At 48.3% G+C, this 26763-nt stretch overlaps 1 protein-coding gene, 1 non-coding gene and 1 pseudogene across 2 annotated transcripts in view; 1 reads left to right on the forward strand and 2 right to left on the reverse strand.

Annotated features, from left to right (window-relative positions):
- Positions 1-24320, reverse strand: part of ABCC4 (ATP binding cassette subfamily C member 4 (PEL blood group)) — a 257587-nt gene extending 233267 nt beyond the window's left edge. The window contains exon 1 of the mRNA XM_075563536.1: positions 24129-24320. Coding sequence (XP_075419651.1) covers positions 24129-24202 — 74 coding nt within the window. The 5' untranslated portion in view covers positions 24203-24320. The remainder of the gene's footprint in view (positions 1-24128) is intronic.
- LOC142460912 (lymphocyte antigen 6E pseudogene) lies at positions 9735-10753 on the reverse strand (annotated as a pseudogene).
- A 1282-nt stretch (positions 24321-25602) lies between the features above and the next one.
- LOC142461948 (small nucleolar RNA SNORA73 family) lies at positions 25603-25806 on the forward strand. The gene has a single exon (XR_012787111.1). It is a non-coding gene; the product is annotated as a small nucleolar RNA SNORA73 family (small nucleolar RNA).
- The last annotated feature ends 957 nt before the right edge of the window (positions 25807-26763 follow it).

The raw sequence follows: 26763 nt of genomic DNA on the forward strand, positions 1-26763 counted from the left end.
ATACAAAGGAACAAAAACAATCATTGTGTGATCACCTTCCTCACATAATTGCTGAAGACAAAAGTGTGCATAAGCAAGTGTGGTGAAGAAGGCTGATGGTGCCCAGCTACTGAGAGATATAGCGTCTGGGGACTTAAAGGCTTGAAAGCAAACAAGCGGCCATCTAGCCCAGAAGCAACCGAGCCCACACAGAAGCAGCACACCAACATAGGTGACCATGAAGGACAGAGGAGACCAGGTCTCCAACATCAAAGGTGGGGTAGTGGGAGAATCACATCACCGTGAAAGAGGGGGAGTGCATGATGGGGACCCAATGCCCACCTGTAGACAGCTGGACACCCCTTCCAGAGGGGTAGTGAGGAGGAGATGGGCCACTCAGGGTTCAGTGTAGCAACAATGAAACTCAAAACCTTCCTCGAGTTCCTGAACGCTTCCTCCCCTCCCAATCATCATGACCCCAATTCTACCTTGCCTTGTGGACCTGGTTATACCAGAGGATGTACAGCGGTGCAGTGGGGATCTGGAGGCACAGGGAATCTAGGACAGACGAATCCCTCAACACCAGCGGTGGGAGTGGCGACACCAGGAGGGAAGGGCATGTAGAAAGGGAGAACCGATCTCGGAGATCTATGTGTAACCTCCTCTATGGGAGATTGGCAAGGGGGAGGCGGGTGAGGGGAGATGCCGGGGAGTGTAAGATAAGATATAATAATTATTTATAAACTATCAAGGGACCAGGGGTGGGATCAGGGAGGGAGGGGGTTGGGGGGAAAAAAAGGGAAACTGAGCTGATTCCAGGAACCCAAGTGGAAGGTGAATTATGAGAGTGACGAGTGCAACGAATGTATAAGGGTGCTTTGCTCAATTGATGTATGTACAGATTGTGATAAGAGCCTTATGAGCCCCAATAAAAAGATTTAAAAATAATAATAAATAAAATGTTAAAAAAAAACAAAACACAAAACCACTTTTTTAATCAAACTCACTGCCATAGGAAACCTTCAGGACAAAGACCTGCCCCTCTGAGATTAACTCTTTATGGGAGTAAAAAAAAAAAACATGTCTTTCTCCCTCGGAGCAGCTGGTGGTTTTGAATTGCTGACCTTGGTGTTTGCCGCCCAATGCAGAACGCACTACACTACAAGGGCTCCCAATTTTTAAGAGCCAACCGTGGAATAGGCAGTTTTCCAGGTTCTAGATATGTGATGATGCAGTGAGACAGAAACTCTGGTATGGAGCTTACAAGGAGGTGTGGGCATAAAGGTAGCCTAAGAATAATGATAGTAAGCAAATAGGAAATAATATAAGAAAACCAGGAGGGTAGAGGTAGACTGGGAGATCAATCCAGAGCTCACCAAAGAAGCCAGGTATAGAATGTGTTCCACCTATTCAGAGGGAACAGCAGGTAAACAAGCCGTAAGGCCTAAAGCACTCAGGAGAAAACCCCTGAAATATTAAGTACTCTGCCAGCAGCACTCAAAGAACTAGGAGAGAGTCAGGGAACCCAGAGTGAGCAGGTGAGCTTCAAGCCATGGAGGAAAGCAGCAAGTGTGAGTAACATTAACACTTGTATGTGTCAGATACTCCATGTTCATTAACTCTCTCATCTTCACAATGGTCCACAATTGTTAGCAATATCCTCAACGGGTGACTAAAGAAGCAAGGTTCAGATTGGTTAAAGAGCTAGACCAGGTCATTTAGCAAGCCAGGACCATCAAGCACATATTGGAAACAAACTCAATGTACTCAGAGGCTCTCCTAGGACCCAGGAGCTGGCTTCCTCCACCTCTGCCCACAGCAGCAGTTTGCACCAGGATGCAGGGCAGCCTCGTAGGCTCCCCAGAGCCCTGTGTCCCCTCTTTCTCCAGTCCACCCCAAAAGTGCAGGGATCAAGCAGCCTGTCTCAATCAGCTATTTGTATGATGGTGAGTGTGATCTCAGATGCCTCGCAGCTTCCCCACCTTATTCAGGACTTCCTTGGTTCCTAGACAACTCACCATGGCGTCCTCAGTTTGTCTCTTCCCTCTTCTGCTTCACAGCTACAAGCTGGCTGTCCATTTATAACTGCCTTTACTAGGTGGAGAGGCACCCTGGTGACATAGTGATTACCCACTGGGCTGCAATTCGAAAGGTAAGCAGTTTGAAACCACCAGGTGGCTCTGTGGGAGAAGGAAGTGCTTTCTACTCCTCTAAAGAGTTACATTCTCAGAAACTCACAGGGGCAACCCTGCCCTGTAGGGTCGCCATGAATAAGAATTGGTTCAAAGGCGGTGAGTGTTTTTTATTCTTGGTAAAAGTTTAGCAAATATTTCTATCAGCCGGGCCATATCCTTATGCTCCATAAGCACAAAGGGCAGTGTATCTTAAGGACTATTAGGGTAAATCTGTTAAAATGATCCTATGACCTATCCAGGAGTCCTGGGTGATGCTACAAGGTAAGGGGTCTGAATTCATCCTCAGGCACCTGAGAAGGGGATCTACTTATTAAAAAAAAAAAATCAGACACTGAAAATTCTAAGGAGCCAATTCTATTCTGACACACACGGTCTCAATCAGCTTGAATCAACTCAATGGTAGCAGGTTTACTGATTTATTATTTATCATGTAAACCAGATATATGCAAGAGTGAAGGGAGATGCTCTTAAATAATCACTATGCCTTACAGGATGCCCATAGAAAATGCATACCAGGATTGTCCCAGGCAAACCAAGAATTAAGAGCCACCAGGTCCAGGGGAAGTTGAAAAGAGATTGACAGCAGCTGAACTGTGTCATGTAGGCAAGAATAATGCTTTGGGAAGGACACTTCTGAAGGGATTTACAGGCAAGAAAGGGAGTTTCTGTCCACGTGAAAACCCAATGTGGGTTTTTTCATTCGTTTTTATTGTGAATTAGGCTGGGGGTCTCTTTTCAGATCATCAGTTTTGCATTTAACATTTTACACTATCAATCAGGCCCTCACAGCTCTCCCCATCCCCCACCACGATTTTCTCTGCTCCCTCTTGTGGATTATTCCTTCCCGCAAGTTAGTAACTGTCTACCCTCTTCATCTTTCCCCCCTTGGCCTCCCCACCTTAGCAACCCTCAAAGTGTATATTTGTCTTTGTCTGGAGTGTTGTTTGGGGGTAGGGGGTATCTCCCTGACTTGTTCCATGAAGCCTCTCCTAACTCACACCCACGCTTCACACACACAATTTTGAGGTCATTTTGCAGAAGACTTTCAAAATTTGAAATCTGCAATCCGAAGACTCACACCTCCCTGCATGCACACTGGCGTGCACGCATGCCCACACAACTACTTGTCATGTTGGTTTGGGGCATGAACTTTAGCCGACTGCACCTCAGCTGTTAAATGGAGGCAAAGTATGTGACCGGGCGCACTTGGCTAAGTATTTACAAATGCTAACCATGGCTAGTATGGCAAAAGAAGCCGGGTGGTGCCGTGGGTTAAGCATGAGGCTCCTCACTAGAAGGTGAGCGGTTTGTGCCTGCCAGCAGACAGTCTGCTCCCTAGAACACTTACAGTCTCTGAAGCCCTGTGGAGCAGCTCTACAGTGCCCCATACATTTACCCTGAGTCAGAATTCACTCAACAGCGATGGGTTAGGATGGCAGGAACAAGCTACCTCCAGTGACCTGGCTGCTGTCCAGTCAGTTCCAACTCACGGTGACCTGACAGCGGGCCCTTTAGAGCTTGCGGTGCTGGGACCTTTTGGAAGCAGATGGCCAAGTCTGTCCCCTGGAGTACCTCTGGATGACTTTGAACTAGCAACCTCGGACTACAGCCATTTTCATAGTAAGGCAGAGTACTGTTGATGGAAGTCTCGGTGGGCCTTGCAGGGTCAGATTGGCTCTGTTTCTTCAGGAGTGGAGTAATGGGAGGAAAAAGGGGGAGAACCAAGGCAAAGGTCTCCCTTGAGGACTTCTCGAGCAGATCTCCAAAATCCCCCCGCCTCACTGTGGATGGGGCTTTGTGGAAAACAATAAAGGTGAGGCAGGTTTTCTGAGCCCAAGGGATTTGGAGGAAAAGAGAAACAGCTCAGAAGTCAGGAGTCGAATTCGGAAAAGGCCTGAGTGCAGGGACACGAGACCTGCAGGAAGTGTGGGATCCAGTTTCTGCCAAACTCACTGGCTCCCCACAAGCCACAGGGGCTGAGCAGAGGCTGGGTCACCTTGGTTTGCTGCCCAATTCCCCAGTGACTGAAACCATGGAAACACAGTCTGTATACTCCACATTTGGCACGGCAGGTCTTGTAACACAAAAGGGCCTCCATACGTGTTCATGTTCACCACTTCCTAACTTGAAATTCTTGGCGGGCATTCAATCGGAAAATGTAGGGTGGGAGACAGCAGGAGAGGTCAGAAGGCACTGTGCTGTAAACGAGGCAGACCTGGGTTCAACCACCTTCCACCACTTTGTTTCTATTGGTGCGACTCTGGGCCAGCTACTTAACCCTGCTTGGCTCTCAGTTTTTCACCCACCACCAACTTTTCAAAGAAGCTTAACCAAAAATCAAAACCAAACCAAAGTCACTGCCATCAAGTCGATTCCAATTCATGGCAACACTGTAAGACAGGCAGGGTAGAACTAACTGCCTCTGTGGGTCTTCGAAACTAACTCTTTACAGGAGTAGAAAGCTTCATCTTTCTCCCACAGCAAGGGCGGTAGTCTTGAACTGCTAACCTACTCATCACATCCAATGAGTAACCACTACCCCACCAGGGCTCCTTAAAGCTGAACCAAGAGTGGGGGTGGGGGAGATAAAGAAAACCTAAAGTGGTACAGAATGGCAGAGGTTTCTTTGAAGAAGGCCTAGGCCCAGTCCTCCAAGGCATTGAAAAATGCCCCAACGTAATGAATCAGCAAAACGTCCCACATTACACCCAAGTCCAGTCGATTCCAACTTCTGGCACCTTTCTATGTGTCCAACAAGAACGAGGCTCCCTGGGACTTTCAGTGACTGATTGTTTGAAAGTAGATCACCACCTTTTTCTCTTCCAAGATACCTCTAGATCAGGGGTCCTCAAACTGCGGCCCGCAGGCCACATGCGGCCCACCGAAGACATTTATCCGGCCCGCCGGGTGTTTTTGCTGTTTTGCTTTTTACTTCAAAATAAGGTATGTGCAGTGTGCACAGGAATTTGTTCATTGTTTGTTTGTTTGTTTGTTTTAGACTATAGTCCGGCCCACCAACGGGTCTAAAGGACCGTGAACTGCCCCCTGTTTAAAAAGTTTGAGGACCCCTGCTCTAGATGGACTCTAATCCACAACCTTTCATCCAGGGTCTCTGGCTCCACTTTCCTTATTGCCTTTTCCACAGTCTGCAGTAGCTGCTTTTTACTCATTTGGTCCTATACTTAGTAAAAAAACAACAATTCCCAGAAAAGAGTGGCAGTGAATTCCCTTTGCTGTGTTTGTGAGCAGACTGCTCTGCGGGATTCCTTCCTGCTGCACCTTATCCTTCCTGGAACAGGTCCTTCGAAACCTGCCTGCTCCTTACAGGAAAGAATTCCTCCTGAGGAACTAAGTGCGCCCAGGAGGTAGCTTCCTGGAATTTCCCTTCAAAGGACTCCATGTTTTTTATTCTGTACAGCTGTTAACAAAGATGTCCACAAAAGGAGAAAGAGGCCTCATTTTGGCTTACTCTAAGGGACTCATTTTTTCCTCTTTAAGTCGCTATTTTAAGGGAAAACAAGGGTGACATAAAAAAGGAGAGAGGAAAGAGGATTTGGACTGTTTTGATTAAAGAATAATAGAACCATCACTTTCTCTGGCTATGAATACTGGACACATTAATGACTTGCATGGGGGTTTCCCGAAAGCAAGCCAGTGTGGTAATATGCATGCAAATGTTAAAGGAAGGAGAGTTCCGAGCATGAGTGTGCACGCATCACTCATTCACTCCAGAGCCTGAAAGCACAGAACAGGTTTACACTGGATAAGCTTCCAGCGGCGACGGCTACGCCTGGTGCTGAGGACATCACTCCAACACCAGAAAGCTTTAACACAGTCATCGCACTTGTAACAACAGCCCATGTGCTTGTTCGGGGACAGGATGAACGCTTCTCCTTGTGCTGTAAGCATTTCAGGGACTGTACCTAAACTCAACTTAAAAAGAAGGAGCCTGGGTGGTCCACACGAGGAGCCCTGGTGCTGTGCCAATTACAAGCTGAGCTGCTAACTGGGCAAAGTCAACAGTTCGAAACCTTCAGCCAGCTACGAGGGAGAAAGTGGGGACTTTCTATTCCTATAAACCAGTGATTCTCAACCTGTGGGTTGTGACCCCTTTGGGGGTGGAATGACCCTTTCACAGGGGTCACCTGATTCATAACAGCAGCAAAATTACAGTGATGAAGTAGCAATGAAAATAACTGTATGGTTGGGGATCATCAGACATGAGGAACTGTACTAATGGGTCGCAGCATTACGAAGAGTGAGAACCACTGCTATAAACAGTACCGTCTTGGAAACTCACATGTAGTTCTATCCTGTCCTATAGGGTTGCCATGAGGCAACACTCACTGGATGGCAGTCAGTTTGGTGGGGTGTGGTTTGGCTTGGGTGTGGTTTGGCTTGGGCGGTCTACAGTTTGTGATGAGCTCTTAACCTAAAAGTTACCATCTGAACCTATGATCGCTAGATGTCAAAATCCTACGCAGCAATTCCACTTTGCCACACATGAGGTTGCCCTGAAGCAGGCACTAACTAGATGGCAGCTAAAAATAACCACACACAACCCCCCCAAAAAAGGAAAGACCGTGGCAGGGTCAAGAAAAAGCAGGTCAGAAACCTTAGCCTGCCCAGACTAACAGAGCACCAGTACCTACAATGAAGGCAGCTCTGATCATTCATGACCATCACACTGTATCTGGAGCCAGGAGGCACGTGGGTAATGGAGGTGACAGGTCCAAGAGCCCTCTCACAAAGACTGGGGGCAAGGAGACTCTCAAGAGCAGGGCTTCTCAAACTAACGGTTTAAGGCAGGTCTCAAAGCAATTTGGGATGCCATGACCACGATCCCAGTTGCTATGTTCACTCTTGTTTTTAATTCAATAGAAGCCATTATTGTGTTATGAGGATTGTTTCATGAAAGAGAATATTGCTTCTAGAAATTTGGTGTGTGTGTGTCTGGGTACTTTAGAGAAACAAATCCACAGAAACTCATGTATAAGAGAGAGTTTTATATAAAGGGCACATCAAGAAAACATCCCAACCCAGTGGTGCCCAAGGCCACAAGTCCAACAGTAACCCATATGTCCGACACCAATCCACAAAGTCCTCCTCCATCTCACAAAACACACGCAATGATGCCGACTGCAGGAGGAAAGCCGAGTCAGTGAATGTGTAAGCATCTCAGTGTTGGCAGGGGTCTCCAGTCAGCTTCTCCAGCACCCAGGACTGCATCAGGGTAGGTCCATGTGGCTCCTCCTCAGGGATGTCTTGCAGGAAGTCAGCCTTGCCAGCTGTAGCAGGGAATTGGCTAAGGCAGCTGCACCCTGGTCTGACTATCACAAAACAAGAGACCAGAGAACCAGAAAGGCGAGTCTCACCAAGCCATTTCTCTCTCTGCCCTTCAATTAACCCCACATGTGTTTATCGGCCAGGTTGGCACAGTAAACTACCTACCTCAGTGTGTGTGTGTGTCCAGTGAAACCTGAATAGTCTAGAAACCGCTCAGAAAAGGAAAGCTGCAAACATTTGCAGGGAATGAAAAGCAGCAGAACCCTGGGAAACCTGCAGTCATGGGAGGAGAGAGCTGGGAGGCAGGAAAGCAGGGCTGGCCATCCCAGACTTCTAGCACTCAGAGTGCACTAGCGACATCTATAACTGCATCTGGATAATTACATACATGTCTATGTTTATGTACGAATGGATATATGTGTTATGCAGGAGCCCTGATGGCACATTGGTTATGGGTTAGTCTGCAATCAGCAAGGTCAGCAGTTCAAAGCCACCAGCCACTCCACAGGAGAAAGACAAGGCTTTCTACCCTCAAAGAGTTAGTCTCAGAAACTCACAGAGGCAGTTTTCCCTGTCCTGCAGGGAGATGTCACTATGACGCGGCATCAATCGATGGCAGTGAATTTGGGTTGGGTTGGGTTGGATTTGGGTTTACATAACGATGTAAAATCTATGGAACATGGTCAAGAAGATCTTTAAAGGAGGCTCATTCAAGAGTGACTCTCAAACTTGGCCATGTGTCAGAATGAGAATGACCTGGAGCCTAACAATTCCCCAGGAGATGAGGCTAACGGCCTGGTCTCAGAACCATGTTGAGACTCACAGCTGCCACGGTGGGACCACTAGGCCAGCCAGGGACCAGAGTGGCTACAGGCATCAACCAAGCAGGTCCTATGGAGTCAGTTTCAATTCACAATGGCTGTGGGGGATTACAGATCCTGTTTCCTGTCCTCTCTTCCCTTCAGAAAGGGAACCAGTAGTGTGAACCTTCTTCAGTAGTGTGAACCAGAATTACATCCCAGTAGGCCTCTACTAGAGTCCCATAAAAGGCTTCCTCCTGCCTGAGGGAACCAAGGTCCCTTCCCAGCTCTGCCCACTGCTCCTGGTTGCCACTCCCTTCTGCAGCCGCTCACTTGTACCTGCAGCAGCACCCAAACTTCCCTGCCTTCCTTCCCTCCTCTAACGCTTCTACTTTCAGTCAGAAGGATCCCCTTCGTGACTGTGTCTCATGCTGAGATGCAGGAGATTGCAGAAATGATGAGGCTACCAGGATTCAAACCCTGTGATATGGGCCAAGTTCCTCAGCCTCGCTGTGCCTCCTTTAAGTGCCTTTCTTTAAGTGTCAATCTCGGAAGGAGTAGTCAGAGGACTGGATGAGCCAGCATGCAGAAAAGCACCCGGTAAGATTATAAACACATCCACTGTGGAGGCGGATGTCCTCAGCATTCCTAAGTTTCAGTGCCAGGCCCGTTTGGGGCCAGGACCAGCCAACCGCACTTACCCCCACTCCTAGGCCTTGCCCTTTGTTTCCCAGGCCCTGGGTCCCTGCTCATCAGTGTCTCGCTTGCACCATCTAGCAATGCAATGGAACATTATACAGAATTGTTCTCTATGGGCAAAATGGGAAATTGGGATTTTCTTTATCACTGTGATTGGTATCCCCTAAAACCCTGGGGGTTGGGAGGATGGGGTGTCATTGTGAGTTAGCATTGACTCAATGGGAGTTTGTTTTGTTTTGTTGCAAGGTACTTGGGACAGCTCCATATATACCTTACCTAACCTAACCTAACCCACCAGCAACAAGTTGATTTTGATTCACCGCAAATCTATAGGCCAGAAGAGAACTAAGTTTCCATGGCCATATCTTTATGTGGGTAGTCAGCTTCCTCTTCCTCCCAATCAGCAGCTAGTGGGTATGAAGCCACTAGGGCTTCTTTCCCCACATAGGGCAGTAATAATAATAATAAGCCCTATTTCATTACTTGTAACATTAGGAAGTCAGTACCTGACATTCTTTGGAAAAAAGTCCATACTGTTAAGATCACGGTCTGCTGTCTTTGGAATTGTCCTCAAAGAGAAGTGAATGCCTATCAGTCTGAAGATGGAGGAAACCATCAGGTGGACTGATTCTCTGAATAATATTTCCCTTATTGCTTTGTGCCCATGCTTTCTTTGTCCCATCCTCCTTTTTTAATTTGGATGTCCTAATTGTCAAAATGTATGAAAACCATTTTATAATACAAATCAGGATTGTTTTAATTAAACTTGAATTTTTTTTTTTTTTTTGGACAAGGGAAGCATGTTTATTTCAGGCACGGAGTAGGGGGAATTAGGGAGGTGGGAATGAAGAAAGGGGGCTTGGGTGTGGTGGGGCACTTGGGTGCACTGGTGGTGGTGGGGTGTGGCCGACACAGGTGGGCACTCCCTGAACACGAGTGAACTATGGGGAGAAGGTGGTATAGGTGGCAGAGATGGTGGCATGACCTCCCCACTCACTCTTGCACAGGGGCACACAGCCACCTGTGGTTATCTGACCCCCTATGTACCCACCGGTGTCCACCCCTGCACCAGGCCCAAGCACACCAAGACCCCGGCACTGGCTTGCCCAGAGGCGGTGGGCAGTGCTGGGCTATAGGACCGTCCACGAGCATCAGAGGGGACCAGCCCTCAGGTGGGATCCTGGGCACCTACCTGTCCTCTTTTCAGTCCCCTTAAGAAGGACACACACTTTCCTAGAAGTGAGGACAGTCGCTTCTTCAGGGGGATGAGCAGCTGCGGTGGGCGGTGGGACCGGACAATGGCAGTGAGAGGAAACTGGGGGGTGGGGGTGGGCAGGGACCCCATGGTCAGAGGCTGGGCTGCAGCAGGGCCACCAACAGGCTGAGCAGGAGCCCTAGGCCCAGCAGGGCAGTGCAGACCCTTGGCACGCCGCCGGCCGCGCTGATGCTGCACAGGAAGCTCTGGCAGCAGTGCGTGTCCACGGCCACCATGCCCAGGTTCACAATGGGGCCTGGGCAGATGGGGGAGCACATCTTGTTCAGGGTCCGGCCGAAGTCCACCACATTCCCAATGCCGCCTGAGGTGGCCACTGTCACGCAGTAACGGTCGGAGCTGGAGCAAGTGGTTGGGGTCAGACAGTGGAGGTTACTTGTCTGGTCCTTGCAGGTGAAACAGGTGAGGCCGTGGGCTTGGTGGGCACCCAGGAGGGCAGCCAGCAGCACGGGCAGGAAGACCTTCATTATGGAGAGACTTGCACCAGGGAGCATGCCCGTGGACCCGCCTCGCGTGCCGCCGCTGCCTCTCCAGACTCAACTTGAAATATTTTACAAAAAAAAAAAAAAAGTCCAAAGATCCACATTCTTTGAATAAAGGGCAGAAAGGTCAGATTTCAGCAGCTGTGGGAGAGCAGTGGACGCACTGGACACACGTGTAGACCGTGAGCTAAGGGTGTGAGACAGCAAACAAGGAGTGTGATCCGGAAAAAGACTACTGGCTTCGCAGTAACAATAGACATCTATCAAGGAGTCCTGAGAGGTGACTTGGAAACCCGCAGAGAGGCACATCAGATGCCAATGGAGAAAACATCAGGGGGTTCTGAGCCAAAGAAGCACCCAGAGAACTGACTAGAGTTAGGAGTCACTGAAAACCTGCAGACCAGAATCCACCACAGACGGACTTCCCTCTGCCACTGAGCGTACACTTCCCCTGTCAACAGACAACTCTGAGGTCCAGGTTAATCATGTGCAATGAGACTATTAATAGAAAGAAGAAAGTCACTCAGAGAGACTAACAAGGCAGCTTTAGCCATTTGCTGTACTGAAAAAGTACTTTCAGTAGGACTTTTTAGGGACACATGGCACCACCTTACAATTCTCAACATAATTCCATAGAGATGTCATGGCAAAGTTCTGAGTACAAATTAAACTTACCTTTCTTTCTTTTTTTAAAAGTATATCTTCGTTGCTATGGGCAGTAGTTATTAGCAGTTACTAACTGGTGGATGACCATACAAAGTATGGCTAGCCTTGAGAAGAATGGGAATTCCAGAAGACCTAACTGGCCCATGTGGAACCTATCCACGGACAAGAGACAGCGGGGTGAACAGAACAAGGGAATAGTGCGTGGGTTAAACAGGAAAGCTGTGCCATCCGGGCTGTAGCCTCTCATCATACTCATCCACTCTCTATGCTGAGCAAAATCATCAGAGGGATTACTTCAGGAAGAATGTGGATTGGAACAGCAGCAACAGGATTGGAAGAAGGCTTATTAACAACCTGCTAGATGCAGATGACATGACCTTGCTTGCTGAAAGTGAGGGCTTGTGGCACCTGCAGATGAAGATGAAGGATTGCAGCCTTCGGTATGGATTACAACTCAATGTAAGGATGGCCAACATCACACAACTGGACCAGGAAGTAACATCGTGATAAAGGGAGCAAAGATTTGAAGCTGTCCAGGATTTTGCCTTGCTTACATCCTCAATCAGTGCTCATGGAAGCAGCAGTCAAGAGAGCAAACGGGTCAATCTGCAGCACAAGCCCACTTTCAAGTGTTGAAAAGCATGCACATTACTTTGAGGACTGAGGTGTGCCTGACCCAAGCCATGGCATTTTCAATGGTGTCCTATGCAAGTGAAAGTTGAATATAAATAAGTAAGGCTGAAAAAGGATCAATACATTTGAATTACGGTGCTAGTGGAGGATATGGAAAGCTCCATGGGCTGCCAGAAGGGCGAACAGATCGTTCTTAGAAGTACAGCCAGAAGGCTCCTTAGAGGCAAGGATGGTGAGATTTGGTCTCATATACTTTGGACACATTGTCAGGAGGGCACAGACCCTGGAGAAGGGCAACATGCTGGTAAAGGGCAGTGCAAAGAGAAAGGCCCTTGACTGGATGGATGGATGGGTGGATGGGTGGATGGGTAGGTGGATGGATGGATGGATGGATGGATGGATGGATGGATGGATGGATGGATGGATGGATGGCTGGCTGGCTGACTGGGTGGCTGGGTAGATGGGTGGATGGGTGGATGGGTGGATGGATGGATGGGTGGATGGCCCTGTGGCTGCAACCATGGCTCCAACATGGGAACAATTGTGAAGATGGCACAGAACGGGGCAGTGTTTTGTTCTGTTGTACTTAAGTTGGAACCTACTCAAAGGCTCCTAACCACAACAGGTTACTTCTCCCTTCATCAGAGAGAGGTATCACTCTGCACTCCGTCCATATCTGTTCCCTGCTGATTTTCCCTGCTTGGCTTGCGGGGCGAGAGGCTGGCAGTGGGTGGGAAATAAGTATATAGAACTTCACTATTTTCATGTAGAAAGAAAGGGGCTCAAGACATTCGTGGAAAAATTCCAAGATCTCTTCATTTCATTATCCACAACCTTTGTGAACCTTTGTATTTTGAATATAATTCTTGGAACACACTGCACATAAGTAGCTTTTTTATCTTCCCACATGCTCCAATCTGACACTTTCTCCACTGTACCCAATGCTTTGCTTGCTCCTGCCAGAGGCACTTTGCTAGATTCCAAATTAGAGAAATGCACATAAAGACGAGGGTAATAATGTACAACCATATTTAGTGTATTGAGTAGAAGATGCTTGAACGGACCCTGAGAGACAAAGGATTTTAAAACAGTGGCAACTGAGAGCAAACACTCAATTAAAATAATAAATCATCATAATAAGCATGTCACAAAATAAGACTTAGCATTTGGAGCAGTAACAAAAGATAGATACAAGGTAAACTCAGCAAATTACTTTTAAGTGTTTTACATATACTTCTTGGAACATGCTGAGCAGTTTTGTTGTGTTTTTACAGAGTTATTGATGTTAAAGCTGACACATTTGTGCCAACAGCACATTGCAAGATGAGATAAATACTCTCACAAGACACCGTAGCACCTAAACCTTTACTGGGGTTTTCCACTCAACCACGGACATACATGCATTTTGATTGATGGCAATCCCCCAAAATAGAACAGGACTCTTTCCCCGTCCTCCCGACATGACCTTCTTTCCATCCCTTCTGGGCTCACCCTGCCCTTCTGATCTCACACTGCTAGTTGTTCTAAGGGGCGCCTCCCTCCCTGGTGTTTCTGTTCACTTTAAAGTCCTGTCTGGCTGAAAGTTGAGCCACAGGGTGGGTTCACTCCGGGCCTGAAGGGTGTCTAAAGGTCAGAGTTGGAAAGGGCCATGGGTCTTTAATTTCTTAAATTTATAGAAGAGGAGACCAAAAGCCAGAATAGTCTGGGTCCAAAGTCACGCAGAGCCAATGAAAGCAATATCATACACTAAGACAGATCTTGTGATTCTGGTCTGACATCCTCTCTACAACGACCAACTCAAAATTCTCTCTGCTTCTCCGAGTTAGAGAAACTCCGACTAACACTAATTATTTACAACCACCGTATCACAGCATCCCCATGTAATGAGGATTGCCCTAATAATGTCATGGTTACGAGTTGGGCTGAGATTAACAAGGTCAACAGTTCAAAACCACTAGGGAGATTTTGACTGAGAGAGAAAGACAAGGCTTTCTACTCTAAAGACTCAGTCCCGGAAACTCACAGGGGTAGTTAGTTCAACCCTGTCCTATACAGTCTCCATGAGTCAGTACTGACTTGAAGGCAGTGAGGGGACTTTTGTGGTACCTTATGCACACTATGTCAGTATTGTGGCAGCCAGCTGTGTTGAAAACATAGTGAATTTAATTTCCCCATTAAACAATGTCATGAGAGGGTTTCCTGTGTGGAGCCTTCAGGTGGCCACAGGGTGTATAGCCCTATAATCCTATGAGACTGAGAAAGATGCATGAACAGGAGGTGACCTAGCAAAAAAGTGCAGGCAGGGGCTAATTCCAAGAAAGTACAAAAGTGGGCATAAAGCATGACAGATTAATGAGTTGGCAAGGCTGTGGGTGTTCGCCGAGTATGGGGGTATTTGCAATAAAGGAAAGTCGGGGGGATTAAACAGTCGAGGAGTGTGACCTTAAATAACCTTGACAACACCATCAGGTGGCAGTGAGGGCTTTTAGGCAGAAGGCTGGCTTTCAGAGCGGGGTGTCTCTGGGCACTTAATTCAGGGAGCTAGGTTTGCTGACCCACGGCGCTTGAACTGAATTCAGTCTTCTGAATATCTTCCAGTTGAGAAAAGTGGTATAGGCATCTCGTAACATGTCCTGGTGAACAACTATCCTGAGCATTGCTCGCTGGCATGACAACCTATTAACATTCTTTAATCAAGAATTTGGTCTAAGTTTCTGTGTAGCCACTGCAATGGCGATTAGAACTTCACCAAGGACGTAAAATAGTGAACATTTTTTTATTAAGTAGTGAACATTTTATTAAGGCAACGCAATAGCCTTCTCCTGCGACTGCTATGTCCTGATAACATGTCCAGAGTATAACAGATGAGGCTCACCATCCTTGCTTCTAAGGAACATTCTTGCTGTTTCCAAGGCCGATTGTTGCTGCTTTGTGCAGTCCGTTCTCCAGCACCATAATTCAAACGCCATCGATTCTTCTTCAGTCTTCCTGAACATCCAGCCTTCACATGCATACAAAGCGACTGAAAATATGAGGCCTTGGGTCAGGCGCACTGTAATTCTGAGTGACATCCTTGTTTTTCAACTGTTTTTTCAGAGGTACAGTTGGCGGAAGCTCGGCTTCACTGGTTGGGTGAAAAATTGTGGAAGATGGACCTCGAAAAAGCAAATCCTGGAGGATCCTGACAGCCATCCTCCTGGATTTAGGTTTCCTCCCGAGAGTAGCATGGGGCAGGAGGAGTTGTAGGCAGAAGGCCGGCACAGGTTCCTATGAGGAGAGAGCCTGGTGGAGTGAGAAATCCACGGATGACAGAGGAGGTTGGGGAGGAGCAAGAGGCCCCAGTGGGCACCTCCTTCCCCCAGGATGCCCTGTCACCCGAGGTAAGAAATCATTTGCTGACCGAATGAATGACTCCTGATGTTTAGTCAACAGAACCTGATGCCAGGGGGTGAGGGCAAAGTCAAGGATGATTGGCAGGTGTTCGCCAGAGGAGTAGGCCAGCCAACACCCCAGAGAGCAATTCAGGAGGCAGGGCACGGCTCCAGTTTCAGCCATGTGGAATGCACATATTTACTCATCAGCAGGACTTTCAAATTGTATGGCCAACAAATGCATGTATTTGCTCAGTCAACCTGTCTGGAGTCAGAGCATAGCATACAGCAACCTGAGCTCGGAGGGTCCACAGCTGCGGGCATGCACATGAACACGCGCACACACACACACACACACCAACTACAGTAGAGTCTGACTCATGGTGGACCACAGCAGAATTGCTCCATAGGGTTTTCTTCACTGCCATCTTTATAAAAGAGCCCCTGGGTGGCGCAAATGGTTACCAAAAGGTTGGTGGTTCAAACCTACCCAAGGGCCCCTCAGAAATAAGGTCTGGAGAGCTGCTTATAAAAGACCACAGCCCCTTCAATAGACTGCAGCTCTCCTCTGCTGCACACATAGTCGTCATGAGTCAGGATGGACTTGATGGCAACAAAAATGACATATTTATGAAAACGGATCACCAGGACTTTCTTCCACAGCACTTCGGGGTGGAGTCAAACCTTTAGGCTATCTGTCAAGGGAAAATGATTTGCACCACTCACTCCAGGGCCAGTGAACACCTTATGACGTATTCTGATGACCTCAGTGGACTCCAGCTTTGGCACTGCAGCCTCTGAGCTATGAAGACTCTTGACAAGTTCCCCAACCTCTCTTGGTCTCATTTCACTCATTTGTCTAATGAGTAATAATTAAGAAATAAAATGTATTAAATTTATTACAAATTAAGAAATAATGCCTTCCCTGTAGCACTGTTGCCAGATGAAAGAAATTTAAACATACATGTAAAACACAGAACAAGATCCTGCGCCCAGAGGGGGCACTCAATAAGTGTTGGTGCTTATCAATATTAAAATCTAAGTTGATCCATCTAACCCTGGGATCTGACTATGTAATATGAAAACTCCCCAAAATCAAACTCACTGCCTTGGAGTCAACTCTGACTCATAGCAACCCTACAGGACAAAATAGAGCTGCCCCGGTGAATTTCCACGACTGTAACTCTTCATGGCAGCAGCCAGCAGTTTCACCTTGAAGTCAGCAGCGCAGGGCTCCTTCCACATCTAAAGTAACTGTTAAAATGTACATTCCCAGGTCCCAGAACCACCAGGTGGGGAGTGGGGGGAAGCCGCCATCTGCCATTGTTGCTGGCCTATTTATAGGAAGGCACGTTACAATATGTACACTTCATGACCTCAACATCTACAGGTAAAATTATGTTTACCCTCGGCCATCTGTTGACTTTCCATTCTAATTATCTCTATTTGTAATCTTTGAATGGGTCTAAAAAAACAGCTTCCTGCCCCCCTGAGGGCAGGAATTTACCATTCACCCTCCCACACTCCCTCCACCCCCCAAAAAACCTTCTGGCATTGTCTGTAAAAGGCAGCCCCAAGCCATACCACCTTGACTTGCCTTCCAGCCTGTAACTCTGTGCTAGGTAGGTTACATTAACCATCATCTCCAACACCCATCTGCCCTGGGAGATGGAAAAACCTGCAACACGTGCCTAGAAGTCAACCCCCACTCCTGGCAGATCCTGGGCTGTCAGAGGAGGGCTGTGCTCTCTCTATAAAGGTTTTGAAGGCTTATTTTTCAAACGCAAACCACCAGTCCTTTCTTCCGAGGCACCTCTGAGTGGGCTCATCACCCTTAGTTTAAACTATTTGCACCACCCACAGACTCCATGAAAGAGAACGGTAGTCTTATTTTAAGAAAATTGAGTCTCTGAGAGGAGGCTCATTTACAAAGAGCCACATGGAAGCTTCAAGGTCAAGGGCAGGACCTGACTCACCCTATTTCTAAGTCCAGGTCCTCCCACTACACTACTGTCCTCCACCTGAACATTCTTCAACTTGGGGAAAGGATTCACACAGAGAAGCACCTTTACTCTGGGAGGTAAAGGGTATCCTGACTCTTCTCAGAATCCTGCTCAGAGTTAGGATGAAGGTCCCAACTGCATGGCCCCACTCCCTACCCCCAGCCTGCACATCCCAGCAAGCGCTAAGCTGACATAACCTGACCCATGCAAGGTAAGAGGGAATTGTTACATGCCAGCGGGTCCGTTCGGACTCATAGTCCTCCCCACCACCCACGAACAACAAAACACTGCCCACTCCGGCACCATCCTTATCAATCATTCAGGTGTCACCTGGAAGACTCGGGAGGGGCAAATTAGCCATGGATGCATTCGGATGGCCAGAGGTTGGCACCTCTCATTCCAGCTGGATTCCAAGGTTAAAGATGGGTGGGGGAAAAAGAAAATCAAGAGCACACTGTGAACAGGCTCAGGTCAGAGAAAGAGTCCTCAAAAGCTAACTAGGCTTCCATTAACATGGGGGCCCATAGGTGATGCAAAACGATGAACGCCTGACTACTAGCCCAAAGGGTTATAGTTAGAACCCACCCAGGCGCACCTCAAAAGACAAGCCTGGCAGCTCCTTCAACAAGGTCACATTGCCTGCTCAGATCTACTCAAATACACATAGGCTCAGCAAGTGTCAAGATCAACTAATACAAACAACAAGGATGCTGACCAGAGATTGTTAGGTAGCTAGACTTAGGGACGGGGGGTTGTCCCTCCCATGCCTGCAAAGGCCCCCATAAAGGAGGTTGGAAAGAAACCAGGCAACCATTAGAGAGACCGCTATGAAGACCCCAAAATGAGCATGCTCACAAGCAAGTCCCCCAGTCAGGTGGGAGTTACACCTAGGCGGCCCAACCTAGGCTCAGGCTCATGACATCACCCAGATGGGCTTAACCCAGGCAAAGCGATCGATCAACACCTTCAACCATGCCTTCCCACAGCCTGGGAGTTGGCGAGAATAAAGGCAGGGAGCACACTCTGGGACATTATCTGATACCATGGTCCTGGCAGGTGGGAGGGTGAGGGTACACATGCACAGCCTGGGCGTGCCCCCCCTCAGGGTCCACTCCAGGCCTGGGGGCCCACATGTGCCCACCACAGGCCTACTCAGGGCCCATGGCCTCTGGGCCCACATGCTCTTAGCCTCTAGGGCTTCTGGCCTCCCAGGATTCCCCCCTGCCCCCTCACACACGTGAGTGCTCTGTTCCACGTGGTTGTTCTTGCCCAGTTGTGAACCCCTCTGCAACTGTAACACCTGAAACTTGTCTCGTCCTTCATAAAAACCCAAATGGATTACAAAACAGGCTCTGGCATGAATTCTTTCAGCATCAAAGCCAAGAACCAGTGTATTATCCACTTGAGAAACCTAACAAGATTTCAAAATAGGGAGTACTCAGAAAGTGAAACAAAAAGTCTACTCTTCGTTCGTGTTTCCTCCTCATGTCATCATTTCTCTGGGGGAAGTCTCCAGAGTCCACCTTCCCACCGTAGCCCTTTGCACAAGTGTCTGCGTTGTGCAAGCTGACGGCTCACCAACTGACGTGCCAGCCTCAGGGAAGTAGGTTAGCTGCTCTCGTGCAGGGCCAGTGCCTTAGACCATAGAGCTGTCTCAAGGCTCTTCTCTGGGGAAAACTTCTGTGCTCTCAGTCATGGTGCCCTCCTGCAGGATGACGTGGTGGAGGGATTCTGAGGGCAGGCAGAGTTCATGGGCATCCCTGGGGATGGAGCTGGCCCATCTTCACCATTTAGGCCACTTCCTTCCCATCGGGAGGGGACAATTAGTCAAATGATAATGGGAAATTTCGGGGGGATTTAGGGTCTCTCTCATGAAATACTAGAAGAAAGTCTAGTTATAACTATCGTTTAAAATGAAGCAATAGATAAACAAGCGGCCACCTAGCTCAGAAGCAACAAAGCCCACATGGAAGAAGCACACCAGCCTGTGTGAGCACAAGGTATTGAAGGGATCAGGTATCAGGAATCAAAGAATAAAAATCATATCATTGTGAATGAGGGGGAGTGCAGACTGGGGCCAGGAAGGAGATGAGCCAGTCAGGGTGCAATGTAGCACTGATGAAACAACTTTCCTCTAGTTCTTAAATGCTTCCCCACCCCCTCCCGACACCCCCCCCCCATTGTCATGATCCCAGTTCTACCTTACAAATCCGGCTAGACAGGAGAATGTACAGTGGTACGGATAGGAACTGGAAACACAGGGAATCCAGGACAGATGAACCCCTCAGGACAAGTGGTGAGAGTGGCAATACCGGGAGGGTGGAGGGAAAGTGGGGTAGAAAGAGGGAAGCGGTTACAAGGATCTACATATAACCTCCTTCCTAGGGGATGGACAAGAGAAGAGTGGGTGAGGGGAGGCATGACAAAATAATAAGAATTTATAAATCATCAAGAGTTCATGAGCGAAGGGGTGGCGGGGAGAGAGGGAGGAAATGAGGAGCTGATGCAAGGGGCTCAAGGAGAAAGCAAATGTTCTGAGAATGATGATGGCAACAAATGTACAAGTGTGCTTGACACAATGGACGTATGCATGGATTGTGATAGAGTTGTAGGAGCCCCAATACAATGATTTGAAAAAATAAAACGAAACCACACCAGTTCAAAGAATGCACATATGGAGATTCAGCTGACCCAAGGATTAAAACCTAGATATAGTAATCATGTATATAAGCCAACAGGAGAAACCAAAAAGGAAAGATCAATGATACATAGATTAAAAACTGTGGAACCTCTAGAAAGCTGGAAAACTGGACAAATATTTTACAAATTATTCCCAAACCATAAATACCTCATGGGGGGTGGGGGTGGGGGCATGCTCCCAAAACCCTGATAGTTTTTAAAAATACAAATAAACTGTCAAAAACAGGTAAAAGGTTCAATCTTGCTGTGATAATCAAATGCAATCAAATTAAAACTGTTTGATACATGGGAAAAAGTATCCAGCTCAATACTCAAAACTAACAATCAAAATGAGCCCGAAAACTCTACTCAAGAGGCCACACTGGTCGGATCCTGTTGAAAAGTCCTGTTGGCCTTTTAGTTAGTGACAGCCTCCCACTCCTGAGAACACAGAATATTGAAAGATGCACAAAAATATGTGGACATGAATATGCATTACACCCTGATTAGTAATGACGGTGAACAAATTGCTGCCAGTAAACACCATCCCATATCAGATAAGTTATACGAAGCAAAGGGGCACACAACAGGTGTACAAAGATGTTTGTGGACAATAGGACTAAAATAAGGAAAATCAAAACATCAGAAGGTCTATCTGGCTCATAGAAAGTCATTCTTATTCTTCATTTTAGTTCATTTATTCTTACTCTTTCTTCATTGTCCTTTTTTTTAAATTCTTGACAGAAACAGAAAAGTTTTTAAATATCCACCAAAACATGTGACTCCTCTTAGACTCCAAGTAGAAACTGCTAATGAAAACATCATTAAGTCATTTATATAAAAATTAGTTACCTAGATATTGGCATTATTTAGATAGGCAGCTGCCAGGGCTCAATTTATCAAGGAGAAGATGAAAGCAAACACCCAATTGAGAAGGAAAACAAACACCCAATTAGAAGATGTAAAAGTGGGTTTTGTCTGCACGGGGGCCTGGTCCTCCTGTGCCTCCTTCTGGCTTGGCTCATTTAAACTTCCCTGTTTACCCTAACTCATAGACACCCTGTAGGACTGACTGGGTAGAACTGCCCTTATGAGTTTCGGAGACTGTAACTTTTGACCAAGAGTAGCCGCATCTGGAGCAGCTGGCGATTTGTAATGGTTGACCTTTCCTGATAGCAGTAAGCGTTTACACTGAAAAGAAGAGCCCGAGTGGCGTGGTGGTTACATGTTGGACTACTACCTGCAAGGCCGCAAGTTCAAAACCATCAGCACCTCCTCAGGCAAAACACTGGGCTTTCTACTACTGTAGAGTTTGCCTCAAAGGAAAAAAAAAAAAAAAAAGAATTAGTCTCTGAAACCCACAGGAGCAGTTCTACCCTGTCTTACTGGGTCACTAGGAGTCAGAATCGACTCACTGGAATTAAATTTTTAATGTTTAAGTGTAATGAACTTACACTGATAGTGGCACACCAGGAAATGAGATGTCTCAGACTTTACAATTCCTCAAACTGTTAGAGACAAACCAATACAGGAAGACCATCATTACCCACAACTGACTTCACAATGCATGCCCCTCTTTAAAAAGCCTAATCTATTGCAAAGACAAAGCCAATGGCCACAGGTTTACAACTTGAATGAGAATAGCCAGCACCAAGCCCAATCGAGGAATCTGGAATGGAATGATGACTGGGTTTGCATTTGAACAAGTTCCTGGGGGGTAGGAGAAGCTGCAGGTTGGAGTACCATACTTGAGTGCAGCTGCCTTCCAGCTTGGTCATGCATCCTCTCCCAAAGAAAGAACTGGAAGAATTTCCCTTGAAAAACCCAGCCTGTGGGAGCAAAGGTGTGTTCAAAAAAGCCTCCACTGCCCATTTGGGTGGCACAATCAGGCCAAGGAGCAAAACTACTTCCCAAAATATGGGTGATTTGAACTCACCCAGTGGCATCTTGGAAGAGAAGCCTGGCAATCTGTTTCCCAGAGTCCTTGAAATGCCTATGGAGCAGTTCCATTCATGGGGTCCCCATGAATCCAAATAGACTTCACAGCAATGAACAGCAACACGAGTGCCAGTTCAGTGGTAGAAGTCTCCCTTCCACGTGGATGGTACAGAAGACTCCATTCACCACTCCTCAGTCACTGACAATCTTCCAAAAATAAGTCAATGGACCGGGTAATGTTTCACTCTGTTCAGCACCGTGTTACTACTATAAGTCAGGGCCAACAAGATAGCAGCTAATAACAGTGACAAACAAGTTTTAAAAACCAACACAATACAGTAGGTAAAAACACAGGTTCTGGAGCCAAACTGCCTAATTCAGGATCCTACTAGTCTAGACGACTTAGCTGTGTGGTCCTAAGCCATTCAATTAAACTCCTCTGCTGCAGTCTTCATGTAAAAGAGAGAGAGCTTCACCCTCCAACAGGAAACCAGCAAGAGTGTCTGTCAGCATCTTCCCATTTTCTTCATTTCTTCAGCTCTACCCTGAATCCACGACAGTCCTTCAAAAACCAGTTGTGTGTGCTCAGGCTGCCTGCCTGCAAGTTATTTATGATAACCTCACCCAATTCCTTCCTCCTCTGCCCCCACCCTCCAATCTCTCATTAAAGGGCCACCAAGCCACCAAGAGGAATGCCCCCCAATACTGAAAAAACAACCATTAAAACCAGAGGATGAGCACTCGTTCCTTTGGGCTCGCCTGGATTTTCCCATTCACCATTAAATAAACATGTGGAATGTATAGCCAAGATACAACGGAGATCAAGAAACAAAGGCCCAATTATGAACGAAGTGTGATTAAAACCCAACGGTTCCGACCCACTTAATCTAGTTATTGTCACTGATAAAACCCTTCTTTGAGACATAGTCACCCCTGAGCACTTGGCACTGCTTCTTCTCAGATGAGGCTCGCTCCCTTCCCAGCTCAGTGGCCATTCAGTGGATTTCTGACTCCCAGTCAGAACCATCTGCATGAAGGCTTCTGAGGGCTCAAAAACTCACTGCCACCAAGGTGGTACAGCCCTGGCGGCTTCATGGGTAACACGTTGAGTGGCTAACTGCAGGGTAGGCAGTTGGAAACCGCCAGCCGCTCAGAGAAAGATGCTTTCTACTACCATAAAGTTTCATTCCCGGAAACCCACGGGGGGGAATTCTACTTTGTCCTTCAGGATCTCTGAGAGCAAGCGTTCTGGAATAAGACCTCCTCCACTAGAGGTGGAGATGAAAGTGAAAATACGAGCAATACGGAAAAGGGCTGGTCGAAGACACACCCCAGGCTTCCCAGTGGGCGTCCCAATCAAAAAAAAAGTCTTGTTTAAGATTGCCCGCTCATTAAATTGCTTTTAAAATATTACTTTCTCCACAGCCACATACCACAACACACGTGCTGTGAAAGACACCTGGCCCCGGGGAGATAGCAGGCTGGAGGTCCGAAATAGCTGTCACATATACATCAAAAGAGGGGCGGGCAGAGAAATAGTGATGGCACCTGCCCTGTGCATTAATTGGGATTTGGATCAGATCAAAGAAACTGTTCAAAAACTGCCTGTTTACAAAGGCGAGGAGTGATGTTTTCGTTCCAGAGAACTGCGAATCCCGGGCATTTGGGGGTCCCCACCCATTCTCCCATAGGGAATGAAGCCACCTTTCTCTGCAGTCTCGGTTCCCCTCCGTCCCCACCTTCTGCTCCCTTCTTAGAGCACTAGTGGGGCTGCAAGGTCCCTCGGCAAGGCTGGGTAGTCCCTAAGTGCCCTGGGTCCCGCGGCCCCAGTCCCACGCGCGGGGACGCAAGCGGGCACCACGCGGCCACCCGTGAAGGCCCACGCGACGGCCCCACTGGGCAGGAAGCCCGGCATGCCACCAAGGACGCCGGCGGAAACCACCTCCCGACCACCCAGCCCCGAAGGAAGGACCGGTGGCATCAGGCAGGAGCCCGGGGAGAGGGGCGCGGCGGGCGGCCGTAACGGCGGCCAATGGAGGAGCAGGGCGGGCGGGTGGCGCCCCGAGGACGGGCGGCAAGAGGGTGTCCCCGAGTCGGCAGCGGCGCGGCGCCCGGGTTGCTCACCAGAAGAAGACGCGCGAGCAGAGGTTAGCATCCTGTAGCGGATTGGGCTTCACCTCCGAGTACACCGGCTGCATCTTGCGGGCCGGAGACAGGCAGGCGACGGTCGCGAGGCGGCGGCGCGGTCCTCCCTGTGGCGCGAGCGGGGAGGTGGATGCACCAGACGCCGCGCTGGTCCGCTGGCCGGGAGTGGGAGCAACACTGGCTACCGGAAACCGGGCGCCGGCGGCACGCCCCTGTCCCCGCCCCCAGGCTCCAGTCTCCGCCGCGGGGCGCCAGTCACCGCCCCCGGGCCCCAGTCCCCGCCCCCGGGCCCCAGTCCCCGCCCCCGGGATCCAGTCCCCGCCCCCGGGATCCAGTCCCCGCCCCCGGGATCCAGTCCCCGCCTCCGCCCCAGGGGACCTGCGCGCAGAGGCCGGCGCCGCGGGGCTAGGCCGCAGGGCTACCCGGGGCTCTGCAGCCTCCCGCCGGGGCGCGGGTGCCAGCGGGGCGGGCGCAGCTCGGCAGTCCGCGCGCACGTGGGCGGCGAGGAGGAGCGAGCCGGCGCCGCTCCACGGAGGCGGACCCGGTAGGCCGCCCTCGCGGGGTGGAGGAACGGACGCCACCAGCCCGCCTCTTGGAGGCCGGGCGACGCGGAGGCTCCACGTGTTGGGACCTGTCTGCAAACTGCTCAGAAGTTGAAAGATCCGAGTCCAGGTAGCTCGATTCTTTAGGGTTTGCAGGTTTCCAGAGATAATTTGCGCTGTCCAACAACTGGTGTCAGAGGTCAGATGCTTGGCTTAGGATGCGGATTTAGGAGACCACCTGCCAGTCCTCCTGCCTGCCAGTGCAGGGAGAAAGCTGCCAGGCCTACTGAGCAGTCCACCGCGTGGTCGCAGTGCCTGCTTCGGGACCACGTGAGGGTGCTGTGGCAGGGTCTCCTAAATCCGCATCCTAAGCCAAGCAGCTGACCTCTGACACCAGTTGTTGGACGGCGCAAATTATCTCTGGAGACCTGCAAACCCTAAAGAATTGCAGGGCATTGAAGATGTATTGCTGGTGATGGGTGCCCTGGAGCCGATCAGTAGACCTCAAGTTATTTTGGACAATGATTACATAAGTGCTGTCATTGAAAGGCAGGTTTTGGGCATAATCACAGGCGCTGCCAGAGTGGACTTCGATGACATTTTGCTGCCCTTTTAGATTGAGAAAGGGAAGATAGGAAGAAACAGAGATTGTTTTATAAGCACTTTTATCTGGCCCTCACAGCCTAGGCGGAGAAGCTGTGGCAAACAAAAGCGGGTGTTATAGAACATCAGCAAGTCAGACTTCTGGCCACCTTAGTCTGCTTTTAGCCATCAAAGGCCTATTGTTGAAGGTCATGGCTCTGTGGATAAATCATTGGACAGCAAGCTGCAAGGTCAGCAGTTAGATCTACCAGCTACTCCAGGAAAGATGAGGTTCTTTGCTCCTATAAAGATTTGTATACACACACACCCCCACGTGGATACTCCCTGGAGGTCACTCTCCCCGGCTCTGTCCCGGTGGCATGGGGGAGCACAGGGCTCAGGGCCCCATGATGTGCAGTCCTTTCCCACAACGTTGGAGATCAAGCCGGGCCTGGAGCCTGCACCTACATATTCCTACAGCTTCTCAGTCCTGTGGACAATGACTGAGGAGACAAACCATGCAGGGAACAGCCCTCTGACACACCCCTCTGAATCTGAGTTCTCCATGATGAGTTAGTTAGACTTGCTCTCTACTTTTTTTGCAGAATTATCGAAACTTCAAAGACTATTGAGGCCAATCTCAAATCTATGTCTATACTCACAAGGAGGAGGAGAAGAAAGGGCCTCAGTTGGGCCTTTGTTTTTAAATCCATTTTTTGATCTGGTGAGTTGGATACTTAACACAAATTTCCTCTAAATAAGAAAAAAAATAAGAAAAAAGGTTTGCCTCCTTGGAAACCCTCTATCCCAGTGGTTGTCAAACTGTGGGCCTGGACCCCTTTGGGGGTCTAGTGAACTTTTCACAGGGGTCACCAAAGACCATCGGAAAACACAAATATTTCACAGTATATAATTACATATTGTTTTGTGATTAATCAATATGCCTTATTTTATGTTCAATTTGTAACAATGAAAATACATCCTGCATATCTGATTCATACATTATGATTCATAACAGTAGCAAAATTACAGTTACAAAGTAACAATGACAATAATTTTATGGTTGGAGTTCACCACATGAGGAACTGTATTAAAGGGTCTCAGCAGTAGGAAGGTTAAGAATCACTGAGTTGGAATGGACTCAATAGCATTGGGTTTAAGTTGTAGGTGAGGAAGGCAAGGCTCAAAGAACTTGTCCATGTTCTGAAAAAGAAAGTTATGCTTCCATTCAGACTCCTGGGGACCCCACATGTTACAGAATATAATGACACCATGAGGTTTGGGGTTTTGTTTTTTGGGGAAGCGGGGTGTATGTAATCTTTATAGAAGCCGTTTTCCAGGCCTTTTGTTCCAAGGCTGTGCTAGGTGGCTTTCAACTCCATCCAGCCTTTCCATTTATTCAACCACAGCGAGACTTTCAAAGGCCTTACAAGTTTGGGGGTTTTTTGTTTGTTTTTTGTTTGTTTGTTATGGCCTTACAAGTTAATGAC

Source organism: Tenrec ecaudatus, chromosome 11 (assembly GCF_050624435.1).
Source record: "Tenrec ecaudatus isolate mTenEca1 chromosome 11, mTenEca1.hap1, whole genome shotgun sequence".
In the NCBI taxonomy this organism is placed as follows: domain Eukaryota; kingdom Metazoa; phylum Chordata; class Mammalia; order Afrosoricida; family Tenrecidae; genus Tenrec; species Tenrec ecaudatus.